This window comes from Ovis aries, chromosome 22 (genome assembly GCF_016772045.2).
Source record: "Ovis aries strain OAR_USU_Benz2616 breed Rambouillet chromosome 22, ARS-UI_Ramb_v3.0, whole genome shotgun sequence".
Classification (NCBI taxonomy): Eukaryota; Metazoa; Chordata; class Mammalia; order Artiodactyla; family Bovidae; genus Ovis; species Ovis aries.
The window spans coordinates 6,847,903-6,862,685 of NC_056075.1; the positions used below are offsets into that span (position 1 = coordinate 6,847,903).

Here is a 14,783-nt window from a genome sequence, read left to right on the forward strand (position 1 = left end):
GAAGTGTGAAATATTGACTATCTGACCTTTTATAGAAAAGCTTATTCTATCCTTGGTTTAAGTCAGGGAACTAAGGCTTCATATTTACATACCCCACTCAGAATAAACCTCCTGCACTTAACTAATCCATCATTTTTGTGGGGAAGTTCTGTGATCCTCTGTTCCTCCTTGAGCATGAGCCTTAGTGAGTCTCACCCTTCACCAAGTTGCTTGTCAGAAACATCAACAGCACCCTTCCTGGGAGAAGCTGAATAACTACTAATTTGTCATCTTTTTGCATCTCTTCTGACATCCTAAGTCCTGATATGGGAGCCTTCCTTGACTCCTGCTTGACTGGTCCATTGCTTATTCTATAGAGCCCAGAGCATGGATTCAGTAGTTTTGTTTATTTTGCCTTCAACTTGGAGTTGACACTGAATAGAAATAGCAAACAGGGAATGGAGGAAGGCATCAACCCTCCACAAGCAAGAGTAGATCTGGGTAGAGGCTGGGATCAGAGGCACTTTCACTGGAAACTGATGCAGATGAGGCTAAAGAGGCTAGCTGTGGAGGACAGGATGAATAAACAGAGAGGAGGCTTTGCTACCAGCACCAATAAAGGAGTAACAACCAAAAATTTAATATAATTGAGTTTGCCCTATATACTCAGTTTTCAGACCTACACTGAACTTGTGTCTTGCTCATCTCAGTAGCCCAAGTAACTGATACAGAAACAGGCATTCATCTTTATCTTTTGTAATGAATAAACGTAAAAATTTCCTAGTCTGGCTCTAAACTCAGTTTTAATACCTAGCTCCGGTTTGGGTGTTGAGAAATAGTCTTCAGCCTACCAATTCCAGTGACTTTTTCTCTATGTCCAATCTTTCTTGGTAACCTATTTGCTACTATATTTTGTATAGGTCTTGGGACAAGTCTTATGACACAGGAATTGATGGATCAGGATGGATACTAGTCCTGTTGCTGCTGCTGCTAAGTCACTTCAGTCATGTCCGACTCTGTGCAACCCCATAGACAGCAGCCCACCAGGCTCCTCTGTCCCTGGGATACTAGAGTATCCCAAGGATACTAGAGTGGGTTGCCATTTCCTTCTCCAGTGCATACATGCATGCTAAGTTGCTTCAGTTGTGTCTGATTCTGTTTGACCCTATGGACAGCAACTCACCAGGCTCCTCCATCCACAGGATTCTCTAGGCAAGAATCTTGGAGTGGGTTGCCATTTCCATCTCCATAGATACTGGTCCTGGTATATGCCAAATACCCTTTTCTAGCTGTTGGGTCAAGGATAGGTCTGGAGATTCCTGGCTGGGTGAAGCAGAGGACCAGAGAGCAAAGGGGTGGGAGAAAGACAAAGGGAGCTCATACCATTGCTGTTTACCAACTAGTATGAAAACGTTTCAACTTTCACAACCAATTGGCTGCATCTTGGAGTTATACAGTAAATGAGGGATAGAGTTGAGACTCTTAGATTTTAATTTTCTGGGGGAAAATATGTGACTCTTTGTTAAAAAAGTAATAAAATTACTAGTAAATATTCAGCGATCTCAATGTATCCAAAAATGTCATCTTACTTAAACTCCTAACTTCACTAATAACTTACCACACCAGTGAAGAAGTGGATTGCACAGCTGATTATGGGACACTAAGATATACTTACGTTCACATTTATTTCTCTTCACGGATTCTAAAATAATATATTCTAAATATACTTAGTTGTGTTTTATGTATTCAAGAATGTTATTAATGGAAATAGTTCTGTTAGATTCAAGTTTCTTTATGTCAATTTTCATGAATTTTAGAATCACTGCAGATAATTATGAAAATAATGTAAGAAACCAGTCCTCAGAGACTGCTTCTTGAGAACAACATGTATCTGTTTATCACTTTCTAGTTTGTCCATGAACTTTTTTTTTTTAATTTCCAACATGCGTAATTAGTTACAATGATGTTCTTTTGCTCTCCCTCTGCAATAATAAAGCATAATCACTGGCTTGCATAACATGGTGCCTCAGTTGTAAGTTTGTGAAAGAAGCTCCATGTGTTGACAGTTCTAATGCTTGCCATCTGTTTGCATGGGTGAAGCCCTGGTGCTCCCTTAATTGGCCATAAATTAGGTACTAGCAGCAGGATTATGACAAGATTCTTCAGTTACAGTTTAATTTCTTTTTTAAGCTGGGATTCAACATTTGGTGGGAATCCCAACTCCTCTGATAAGAGCATAGAAATGCACCTCTTGAGCCCTAGACTCAAGCCATCTTCTCTCTATTTATGTTTTAAGTTAGACCTTCCTCTAGGTATGTTCTCTGTATACACTTCTGAAGATAAACTTATGCTGAGTAGAAAGAAAAAACTACTAAACCCAGGAGATTCCAGTACCTTCTCTACGAAGAGGAAGGGGCACATTGATTGAACGCTCGCTACATATCTTGTGCTGTGTGTGGACCTCGACATATATTAAATTGTTTGATCTTTAAAACAATTTTATAATTTAGGCCTTTCCCATTTTTCAGATAGGAAAACTGAGACTTAAAATAAAATAAAATTAAAATAAATTGCCCATATTGTCATAACATGGTGTAGTAAAGATTCAAGTGCTGAGCTTTGGACTCTATTTGACCAAGTGCATACACTCCTCACTGCACACTATATACGAGTAGGTTTGAAAAAGAAAATGGAGGTGGGGAAAAAATGGAGGCGAGCTGCTGGGTGCTCCTTCATCTCCTGGGATCTCAGTCCACAGAACGGAAGCACCCACACTAGATGACTCTCAGGGCCCCAGCAGTCTGTTTCCATGACTTGATTAATCTGGGCTTGAATATTAACCACAAAGCCTTAACAAGTTATTAAAATGTTATGGACTTCAGTTTCCTTGTTTGTTAAACATCCCATCTTCCAGGTAGAATCATTATAAAGGAAAGTAGACGTATAACCTGATACAAATACACATCCATCCTCAGTCAGCAGGCAAACCCTCAGCCTCACTGTCATTCTTCCCTCATCAGATTCCCTTGTGCTTTAAGGCCATTCAAGTTACCATAATTTCCTTGCTTACATCTCTACAAATTTTCTACCTATTCTCTTTCTCACTATCTTCAGAAAATTAAAAAAAAAAACAAACATGTCTTCCAATTTCTCTTTCTCTGTTTGCTCACTATTTCCTCCTCTGTGTGTACAGGGGCACGTTTCTATCGAGTGTCACCCCACCTCTGCCCTGCCTCTTGTTTTCTTTGTTAACTTGGCCACCGTGGCATGTGGGATCTTAGTTTCCCAACCAAGGAAACACAACGTCTCAACCACTGGACCGCCTGGAAAGCCCATCTTCCTCAAGGTTTGTGCAGAATCATCACAAGGAAACTCTCCAAGACCTTACTAGTGTCTCATGTGCCCGCCCGCCTTCTCTCTTTTTTATTTTCTTTGTTTAGCCTAGTTTCTTGAAAGAAAAAAAAAATCCTTTCGTCTCAATGCTCTCACTTCCTCAGTACCAACTCCCTCTTTGACATCCGGATTCCACTTTCACCATTTTATTATATATTTTTCTCCCAGGTTGCTAAATTTGTTGCCCTTTTCCCTCTATGTGCATGCCTCGCAGTTTCTCACTTGCATTTATTTCTGCTGATTATCCTTTTTCTCTTGAAATCTTCTCTTGGTATCTGAGGTTTCCTACACTGTTCTGATTGCTAACATTGCAGTTTTATCACTGGTTTTCTTCCTCTGCCTCACTTTTACATGTAAGAATTTTCCCGAATTCTAAACTTGGTCTTTTAATCTTTTCTATTCTGTCATGCAGTTCCATCCAGTTTCATGGCCTCAGTTGTTAACTCTATGTAAGCAATTTTTAGGGTAATTTTAAGTTAACTCTAACAAGCATTCTTGTCCCACATAGTCTACCTGATGCGAGGCACCTGTTCCTGAGCATCAAACTTGTATGTCAAATTCATGATATTTTTATTGAATAACTCTTATGCCTCCCAAATTAGTTCTTTTTCTACACTCCTTCTAGATCTTCTAAATTTCTTTCTTCCCCTTCACATGCAGGGAAGCCTCAGCCCTCTGGGTTCATGTCTTTATTCTTACACATGCCTCCTATTTATGATCTCATGATGACCACTTGGATTTACAGACTGCTAACCAGATACTCCAGTGTTCTTGCCTGGAGAATCCCAGGGACAGCAGAGCCTGGTGGGCTGCAGTCTCTGGGGTCGCAAAGAGTCAGACACGACTGAAGCCACTTAGTAGCAACCGCAGCAGCAGTACTCTTGCCTACTTCCCTTTCACTTTGCACTTTCATGCACTGGAGAAGGAAATGGCAACCCCCTCCAGTGTTCTTGCCTGGAGAATCCCAGGTGGGCTGCCGTCTATGGGGTCACACTGAGTCGGACACAACTGAAGCGACTTAGCAGCAGCAGCAGCAGCAATCAGATATTCTGTCTGTATCTTCTCCCTTTAATTCATCTCATATAGCCTTCTCAGTGTCCTAATGATTGTCACTATTTTGCTGCATAGAATTGTCAGGGTTACCCTCATCCACCATCTGGTGATCTTGTTGAACCAGCCCCAACATGTTTGTAAACTTATTTGTCACACTTCATCCTCCAGCTATCTTAATGCAGCCTTACTTTAGTCAGCTGAAATGGCGTATAGCTCTATCTGAGTACTGCTGATGCTATTCACTCTAGATCTACCTAATGAAACCATTTATTTCAGGAAGACTTCTCGGATTCTCCCCAGAAGTTGTCGACTCCCGCAAATGTGGGCTCTGGACCCTTCTTACATTCTTCTTTGCATGATGGTAAATGCCACGTTCCCTCTACTAGAAGTTACCCCTCAAACCAGAATCTGTGCTGCTCCTCTAAGTCTTCTGATAGCGCCTAACAATGCCTTTTATGTGATAAAGCCTCAAAAAGACATAAATCAAATGAAAGAAAGAATGAATATGTAGTTGTTTTTTCTGGGAACCAGAGGAAGAGTATCTATTTCAGAAATATTCATGGGTATAGACATCATCTCAGAGAAGGCAATGGCACCTCACTCCAATACCCTTGCCTGGAAAATCCCATGGACGGAGGAGCCTGGTAGGCTGCAGTCCATGGGGTTGCTGAGAGTCAGACACAACTGAGCAACTTCACTTTCACTTTCATGCATTGGAAAAGGAAATGGCAACCCACTCCAGTGTTCCTGCCTGGAGAATCCCAGAGATGGGGGAGCCTGGTAGGTTGCCCTCTAAGGGGTCGCACAGAATTGGACACAACTGAAGCGACTTAGCAGCAGTAGCTTAGACATCATCTGGAGAAGGGCATGGCAACCCACACCAGTGTTCCTGCCTGGAGAATCCCATGGACTGAGGAGCCTTGTGGGCTACCGTTCATAGGGTCATGAGTCGGACACAACTGAAGTGACTGAGCAAACATACACACACACACACACACACGTGCATGTGGCTATCAACCTGCAATGATGCCCTCCGGTTCTAGCAATCCAGCACAGAGGGGCATGCAAAAGTAAGATCTGTAAATCAAGTGGGATTTCTCTTCACCCAGAGTCCCCTGAGCTCAGCATCCAGCTCCATCGTCCTGCTCACATCCGCCACTCGCTTTCATTCACACTGACACAGCCTGTTCCAGCTGCAATGCCTCCACTAAAATGGATGCCTTACAGTTCTTCTAGGTCAGGCACTTGGCTTTTGTGATCATGTATCCACAAACACAGCAATGAGAAAATGTTTGGAGGCCTGCTTCCAGGTAGGGGAGCATTTTACTCAGGCTCTTGGAGAGTCAATAAAATAATCTGACATTTTAGTCTAACCAATAAAGCATTCAGGTAATGAGACTAGCAAGGAAGAATACGGAGAAGGAACGGGTGGATGTGTCACCGAACAAACTTGGAATGGCCCTAAATATGCCTCTGTCTAGAACTGATGCTTTCTCCAGAAGTGTCTTCCTAAATACTTCTATTTTAGGAATCTGAGGATGGAAGAATAGAGGAGAAAACTAAAACGTGCTCAAGGAATAGTCCATTTCCTAGTAACAATAACAACAACAAATTTATTGTGTATAAATATATACTATTTTATAATTATTATAAAATATACTATAAATATTTTATAAATTATAAAGTATAATTGAAAGTACTATTAGTCATTATTTGCTAAAAATTTACACCAATAGCACTGGTTGAGAGTCTCCTGGGTAAAGACCACTTGGACAGATGATTTTCTCACATGTTCTCATCAATGCTCACAACATGATGTTGCATTATCCCCAGTTCACAAATGACCTAACTGAGGTGAAGTTCACGGTGGTTTAAGCATCTTATTAAAAATCATAAAGCTAGAATGGCCGAGTGAACCACTTCCAAGAATAACGGGGAATGAGAATCAAACATAAAACTCATTTTCAATAAAAAGATGTAAAACAAGTATTAATAGCTCCATGAAGTGATGTCTCATCCCAGGAACTTGTGTGTGTCACTGATACGAGTGTGTAATATGCATAAGAGAGCAAAGCACTTACTCTCTGTCGATCACAAGGCAGGTTACAGCTTCTGCTGCAATTACGTTTGCTGTTCTCACATCTTCCCTGTATGAAAAATAGAGAGCAGTTCAAGTAAAGCACCCTTTAAAAACAAAGAAAAGTGTTCATTGTAATTAATTCAAGACATTAAATTACGCTCTTCTGATTTTTCCTTTTTCAGGTTTAAGATTTGTTCACGTTTCAAATTACTTTGTCCTGAGAAACCATGTAACTTTTATTATTAATAACAGAGATTTCACAATTACAATCCAGTAGTTATAATTTTCAAACTTAAAGTTTCACTTACACAAATCAAACAAAATTTTGTGTCACCATCCCCTATCCTATCTGGAGAGTTAATGAGTTGACTAGATGATAATAAAGACATGAATAAACTTTAGAAAAGATCTGTAGATATAATTCTAGAAACTTAAGTACCTAATCCATTTGTGTATGAATTTATCATTATTACTTTGAGAATTATGGATATATTTTAATCAATTTCATACTTTAAAGACCCTGTACTTATGTGGCTAAACTTTTGGCAACTTAAACAGTTATTCACCTGTACCAGAGTTTGTAGGTTCTTCAAGAATATTCAACAAATCTTAATCACTCTGATTGAAATATGTATATATGTACTGTTGCTTTACAAGGATCTAATTGGTTGCTGCAGCAGTATCTATCAACTTCTTAAACATTTAAAAATCTGTCTCTTCTTATCCAGTGGTCAAAGGTGGATTTGGTAAGTTAACATTCACATTTTGAGCTACTAAAAATGTAATAGTACCACTGTCATGGAAACATTAAGTTATACTAGAAAATGCACTCTGTTTCCTAGAAAGGAAAAATGTCTAAGCTAATCTAATTAATGATACATATATGTTTGAAATACATTACAGAGATATGTACATAGGAAACAATATGGTCTTAATAACATCTTCTAAAAATCACAATTGGAACAGTGTATGTTTCTAATATCAGGCTTTTAAAGTTTTGAAAATAAAGATATTCTCAGTGTATTTTATTTTTTCAAAACACACAAAGTTCTCACAAATACATCTGCACTGTAATTTTTTCATTGATCTTCTTTTCTTTCTCTGTTGCTGTATCATGCTGTTAACGACTGCAGTTGCTTTGTAGTAACTATTACTATTTGGGAAAGCAGTTTCTCCTTACCAAAATTCTTTTCCAGAAATATCCTGATGATATACTCAAGCATTCATATTTAATACAGACTTTAAAGTCACTTTCCACTTCTGAAGAAACCCACAATGGGATTCTAGTAAAGTTGTATCACAGTTTTACACTGATTTCAGAAGAAAGCCATTCTGATTATATTAATTATCCCTGCAAGAGCATGGCATGCTACTTGTTCAGATCTAGCATTATGTCTTAATCTTTCTTAATCTCTTTCACTTGGGCTCTGGCATTTTTATAAAAAGTATTCTTCAGGCTTTTATATCATCAGTTTCGCTTATGGCATTGCTTTTCCATTTCTGTTTTTTATTGGTTATTGCTACTAAAGAAGAAACCTATTGAAATTTGTATATTTGTAATCTGCATACCATACAAGGTTCTCTTCTGACTCTAAAATTTCTACTCCCGTCTCTTCAATTCTCACTGTGATCCTCCCAGTGTCTCCCCAACATCCTCTACCTTCTAGCCAAACTGGTCTCCTCCCAATGACTGAACACCTCATTTCCTTCTTGTCATGAGTTCTTAGGACACCTTCCCTAAGCCTAGGAACTTCCTCTCCAGTTCCTTGACCAGTTCACAACTGTTGATCCTTGAGATCTCAGTCCAGATGCCCTGGCTCCGATGCCATGCTGAATTACCTAGACTGGATGCCTTGTTTGTGTGTTCTCATGGCCCTAGCTGCCTCTCCACACAAGCACCTGCCACAGTTCAGTTTATACACCTATCTGCATGGGCACTTAGCTCACGTCTCTAACCTCCTTTCACTAAACGTTATGAGGGCAGGGTCGATGGCCAGTTTTGCTCCAATTTTATCCTGAATGGCTGGCACATAAGAGGTGCTTAGTAAGTATACGGTCCAGGAATCTTGAACTCTTGGGAAGAATCAAGTTCAGGCTTTGTGGTAACACGGTCTTGGTTTTATAAGACAAAGTGAAACCCTCAGTTTTGTTGTCTATAAAAATGAGAAGGATAACAGTGCCAATGTAATGATCTTAAATGCAATAAAGATAAGTTTATCACAATGTCCAACACATAGAAAGCAATGGTTCTGCCATTCATTACTTCTAAGTTTTCTCATTCACCAATACTCTCATGTCTGTTCTTGTGGAGGTGCTGTCTGGGGTTTTATGAAAGATTACTGCCCAAGAACAAAGTGAGCTTTTCCTATTCCATAGAAATAGATAACATACTTGAGAGTCCATTATCACTTTTGAGTAGGAATTTTTGGTAAAGTGGACAAAACAGACAAATCATCAATAATGGCCATGAGGTACCTCATTAATTGCATGATTGCTGCTTAGGAGACTGCTCATGGCAGCCTATGCTACTACAAATAGCTGCCAGTGTCTTTTTTAAAGCTGAAATATGCTTCTACCTTAACAACATAAAATTGTCCACAGTGTTTAAAACTATGATATATACAAAATAACACTTTATTTTGAACAATGTCTCCTGTGTATACAAATTTTAAAATATGCTTTCATCACAAATGTCCAACATTTAAAATTTTTATCATGTTATCTGGTCTAAATTGTATATACTTGCAAAAATGGATGCTGTTTCCTTGCAACAGAAAGAAAATACATATATATTTTTTAAAATGCAAATGATGAAAAATCAAAGATCAAGAGTGACATAGTTGATAGAAACTGAAAATATTTTATTTTTAAAAAGGAAAATGTGTAAAGTTATAGCCTATAGTCAGGCTCAGCACCTAGAAATGTGACATGTATCAAAAATTTTTAAAAAGATGTGTAACATGGGGAATAAACAACACAGCATATTAAAGAGTTTGTTATAACATTTGCTATTTATTATCTGGCTCAGTGGTAAAGAATCTGCCTGAAATGCAGGTGATGTGGGTTTGATACCTGGGTCAGGAAGATCCCCTGGGGAAGGAAATGGCAACGCACTCCAGTATTCTTGCCTGGAAAATCTCATGGACAGAGGAGCCTGGCAGGCTACAGTCCAGGGGGTTGCAAAAGAGTCAGATACAACTTAGTGACTAAACAAGAAATATCAGGAAACATATTAAATAATTTGCACAAATCTCAGTTAATACATATAACAGAGGGTATTTTATCTGAAATTTACACATGGGGATATGTGTAATACCCCAAAAAACAGACATAGCTAATGAGGTGCTGTCCTGGAATTTGAACAAAGATCTGTCTGGTCCCTAAGTACATGTTCTTTTCTCACCAGTTCACTACCTATACCCTCTGCTATAAGATTTTTAATTAACAACTATCCTAAATTCATTCTAATGCTTAGGATGATATCTAAGCAGTAAGCACTCATGACTCTCTGTCCATCATTATAAAGTTATATTTAATTGTTTATAAAGCAGCATTAATATGTTAATGGTGCCCAACTGCAAAGCTAAACCAGTAAACCAGTTTGATCCTCATGTTATTAGAACTCCTATCTGTAGTTACATCCTAACCGTGCTATGCTGCTTTATAACAATAGAAAATCATTCAACGCCAAGGTCATTCAGTGCCAAATTCCCGTTGCCATCACACTATTATTGCATTTTTACTATTAAGACAAATGTTTAATGCCACCATGCTTGTCTGTGCAGGTGTCTGGAAATGCTATCCCTGTGTACCCAAGCAGTCTGCTCCTGTGAGAGAAAAATGCCATCCGACATAGTATTAACACATATTCATCCCCTGTTTTATGAGATATTATAGAAATTTCTGATAAGAAAAGAATATAAGCCAATACTGTGATTTACTATGCATGCTTATTTCCTTTATTGGACCAAGGACTAAAGTAAAAGCAAATGTCCTTTGGACTGAGATATGAAATATTAAATACTCATATAACAGAAAGCTCCTAATAGCTCCATGTTGTTATAAACTTATATCTGTCCATACATAGCTGTTATGATACTGGTTTTACATAGAACATCTACCAGTGTCTCAGAGGCTTCATGTAATACTAGTTTAGACATGCAGAAAAGGAGACCGGGGGAAAAAAAGGAGAAAGAGGGAGATGGTGTGACTTAAAAAAAAAAAAAAAACCTGATCATTCTTTCAGTTTTACTTTTTGGCATATCAGGCTATTTGATAATTTCTGATAGACTAATACATGAGACTTTGAAAATATATTGGACATGAGAATTTTATAAACAAATTTATAAGATAATATCTAACCTACTTAAAACTTTCACAGACACACACAGCCTCTGAACACAGCATACTTCTTTATATAGGAAGTAAAGGCACATGTATCTACTTAATAGTCCAGGTCTAGGTTGCACAGAGTCGGACACGACTGACATGACTTAGCAGCAGTAGCAGCAGCAGCATGCATGTTGTCTTTAAAAATAAAAATCTCATATTCATTTATTTCTGTGCTTGTATATTAGTTTATTTCAGCATGACACTATGAACAACTGTAGAAGTAGCTGCTGTTTGGCAGATTAATAGATATTACACAAACTTGCCATTGATTAATGAACAAAGCTGTGAGGTTTAGTAGTGTTCTTTTCTTAAGCATTTTTGGAGGAGTTAGAAATTCCTTTCAATGAAATCATAGAGCATGAAAAATTATCCCCAAATATTTGCAAATACAGTTTTCTGTGCACTGACTCGGATAGTCTTTGAACTTCATCACTGGAATCTTCATCATCGCTGTATCCCAGTGTAGAGTCACTGTCAGTATCTGAATAATCCATAGCAAGAGTTTACATTGACTCTTCTCTGTCAGAAGCAATTCTCTTGTGTCTCATGGCCGCTAGGAAACTCTATAGTGCATTGATATATCTCTGAGAACAAACACAGAGTGTGAGGCCAAAGCAGAATGTAGTTCACGCAGAGTAACTAACTGCGCCAGCAGGGGCTCTCTCTTTTCAGCTCTGGAGCAATGTGACTGCTGGCGTCAGAGTCCAGGCATTCCCTCAGTGCCAGCCTTGACAGAGATCGGCACTTCTCCAATAGCTCAAGAACTTAAGGCAACTGCGGGTCAGAGCCCTTCATTCTCAGTCAAGTGCCTCCGGCAGTGTCCATAGTTACATTTAGGACAAAATAAATCCTTTGCATCTAAAAATCAAGGGCAATCTTACTATAACATGTAGGATATCAGAACTGATGGGCTATGAAAAGCATCAAAGAGTTACTTAAAATTAGACTTTGAATTAATTATGAACTAGAATTGTAGAATCTGTGGCAAGTTCAGCTGTGCTATTCGAAAGTTTGGTTCCTGAGCAGATAAGTATTGTGAGGAAAAGAAAAAAATAAAAACTGTATCAGGTCATTCACTGACTCTACTTCCTACCATTATTCCAACATTATTTATAACTCCAACACTCCCAACAGAACGTGTATACTAAGCGTAACATGAACTAATACATACAAATAAATACATGTCTTCTTATCAAGCTTGGCATAGAGTTAATAACCAGTAAATGTTAACTGTCATCATTGTCATCATTGTCACTTTAAGATCCTCTGACATCTAGAAAGCACGATACTCTTTTGCATATAGTTTCTCTCATGAAATCTTTTCTAAATTTCTATAATAAACCAGTCTCCTAATTGTTTTCAGACACTACCTTTTCAGTCTGTTTTCCTGAATCCTCTTGGTTCACTAGCAAACTGGTGTCTCTCCAAAATTCTTTTTGGCCTTTTCATTGCTCTAACTTTTCTTATTGGGGAAATCTCTATGGCATCAGCTGTTAGTTTTGTATTAATGACTTCTAAGTCTTAATTTCTAAGCTTACTTTTCTTCTGCTGGACACCCTTGTCTGAAAGTTCCATTGCAACCTTGAATTCAAACCTAATTCATTTTCTTTTAACCTCAAAACCACTGTTTTCCTTGTGTTTCCTATCTTAGCAAATGACATCACCATTCTTATATTTGCTTAGCCTCAAAAGATGAGATTCTTTTTTTTTTAATGCTCCTTTCTCCATCATTGGCTCTGATTGATTATATAGGTTCTATCTTTGCCTTTTTTCTTACATCCATTCTTCCTTTGCATTCCCAGAGCCACTGCTTTACTTCTGGCTATCACCATCTCTATCCTGGAATGTTGATCTGGCCTTTTAACTGATCTCCTTGCCACCACACTCTCCCTTCTCTAAGCCACATCTCATTTTACTGTACATTTCCAAATATAAGTCCCAGTCATGTCAACTCTTTGCATGAGCATTTTCAAAAGAAAGAAGTTTCTACACTTTCATTTAGAGTCTGAGGTCCTCCACCAATTGACCTACGATCTTTCCAGGCACTATACAGACCACCCTCTGCTGCACCGACAGCAAATAACTGTTTCCTTAAAATACGGCAGCTCTCATCTTCATTCTTATACACAGATGGCTCCTCCAGCAACTCTCTATTCCAGTTCAAACTTCATCAATGCAGACTTCCATGATCTCTCATTAGCATTTTCAAGATGGAAACATCCACAAAAGAAATATATCTACAAATTAATTATAGAAATACATATACATATAGTTAAACCAACAAAAAAGAGAGGAAATAGAAAAATACTATAATGCCACCTGCCAGGAGATAATTAAGTTTAACACTATTGTGAATATTTTTTTAAAAAACTTTATTATTCTTAAGTATTCACATTTTTCATGAATATAATAAGTCAATATTTACTTTAATATTTGTAAAAATATTAGTAAAAATATAAATTAGTAAAAAAATATCAGTACCAAAAATATTTACCGAAGGCTGCTGCTGCTGCTAAGTCGCTTCAGTAGTGTCCGACTCTGTGCAACCCCAGAGACGGCAGCCCACCAGGCTCCCCCATCCCTGAGATTTTCCAGGCAAGAACAGTGGAGTGGGTTGCCATTTCCTTCTCCAATGCATGAAAGTGAAAAGTGAAAGGGAAGTCGCTCAGTCGTGTCTGATGCTCAGCGACCCCATGGACTGCAGCCTTCCAGGCTCCTCCATCCATGGGATTTTCGAGGCAAGAGTACTGGAGTGGGGTGCCATTGCCTTCTCTTTACTGAAGGCTATTATATTCTAAATGTATGACTGCTTTGGTCTAGTGGGGATGGAAGTTAAATTAGTAGGCAAATATATAATTGAATATGCTGATCAAATAGCATGCAAACAGAGATATTAATAATAATAGGTAGGACATCATCTAGCAATTAAGATGACAGCCTTTATGAGGACATTAAAAATTAAGACCCACTCCCAAATGAGTTGAGTTAGCAAAATGAGTCAGGAGATGCATTTTCTGTGGGAAAAAAAAAAAATATATATATATGCAATAGCCCTGGGGTAGGAAATAGCTACTCCTTGAAAGAAAAGTTATGACCAACCTAGATAGCATATTCAAAAGCAGAGACATTACTTTGCCGACTAAGGTCTGTCTAGTCAAGGCTATGGTTTTTCCAGTGGTCATGTATGGATGTGAGAGTTGGACTGTGAAGAAGGCTGAGTGCTGAAGAATTGATGCTTTTGAACTGTGGTGTTGGAGAAGACTCTTGAGAGTCCCTTGGACTGCAAGGAGATCCAACCAGTCTATTCTGAAGGAGATCAACCCTGGGATTTCTTTGGAAGGAATGATGCTAAAGCTGAAACTCCAGTACTTTGGCCACCTGATGTGAAGAGTTGACTCATTGGAAAAGACTCTGATGCTGGGAGGGATTGGGGGCAGGAGGAGAAAGGGACGACAGAGGATGAGATGGCTGGATGGCATCACCGAATCAATGGGCATGAGCCTGAGTGAACTCTGGGAGTTGGTGATGGACCGGGAGGCCTGGCGTGCTGCGATTCATGGGGTCGCAAAGTGTCGATCACGACTGAGCGACTGAACTGAACTGAACTATAAAACAAATAAGGTTGGAATTCAGGGATTGAGGAAAAGAAGGCAAGGACCACGAGAAACCAGAAAGGAAGGCAGGAACCCCCATCCAGATCCTGTAGACGAGTTCAAGGATCTACTTTTCAAAAGAGACTAACTGAAACTTTTTTCTTTTAACATATTAATAAAATCTTAAAAATTAGTTGGAAATCACAAGCTTAGAGGAAAAAATTAGTATGAAATAAAATTTCAAGGTAACAATTTTAGATGAGTACTTTTAAAATGCCAACATCCTTTCCACT

General features: G+C 38.6%; 1 protein-coding gene across 4 annotated transcripts in view; it reads right to left on the minus strand.

Annotated features, from left to right (window-relative positions):
• PRKG1 (protein kinase cGMP-dependent 1) overlaps positions 1-14,783 on the minus strand; it is a 1,392,774-nt gene that overhangs the window by 159,960 nt on the left and 1,218,031 nt on the right. For 3 of the 4 annotated variants that reach the window (XM_004020002.6, XM_015103265.4, XM_042238622.1), the window contains one exon: positions 6,507-6,572. In XM_004020002.6, the coding sequence (XP_004020051.3) occupies positions 6,507-6,572 (66 nt within the window). Of the gene's footprint in view, positions 1-6,506; positions 6,573-11,305; positions 11,539-14,783 lie in introns of those variants that run through there. The other variant, XM_042238623.1, reaches the window with a different exon arrangement.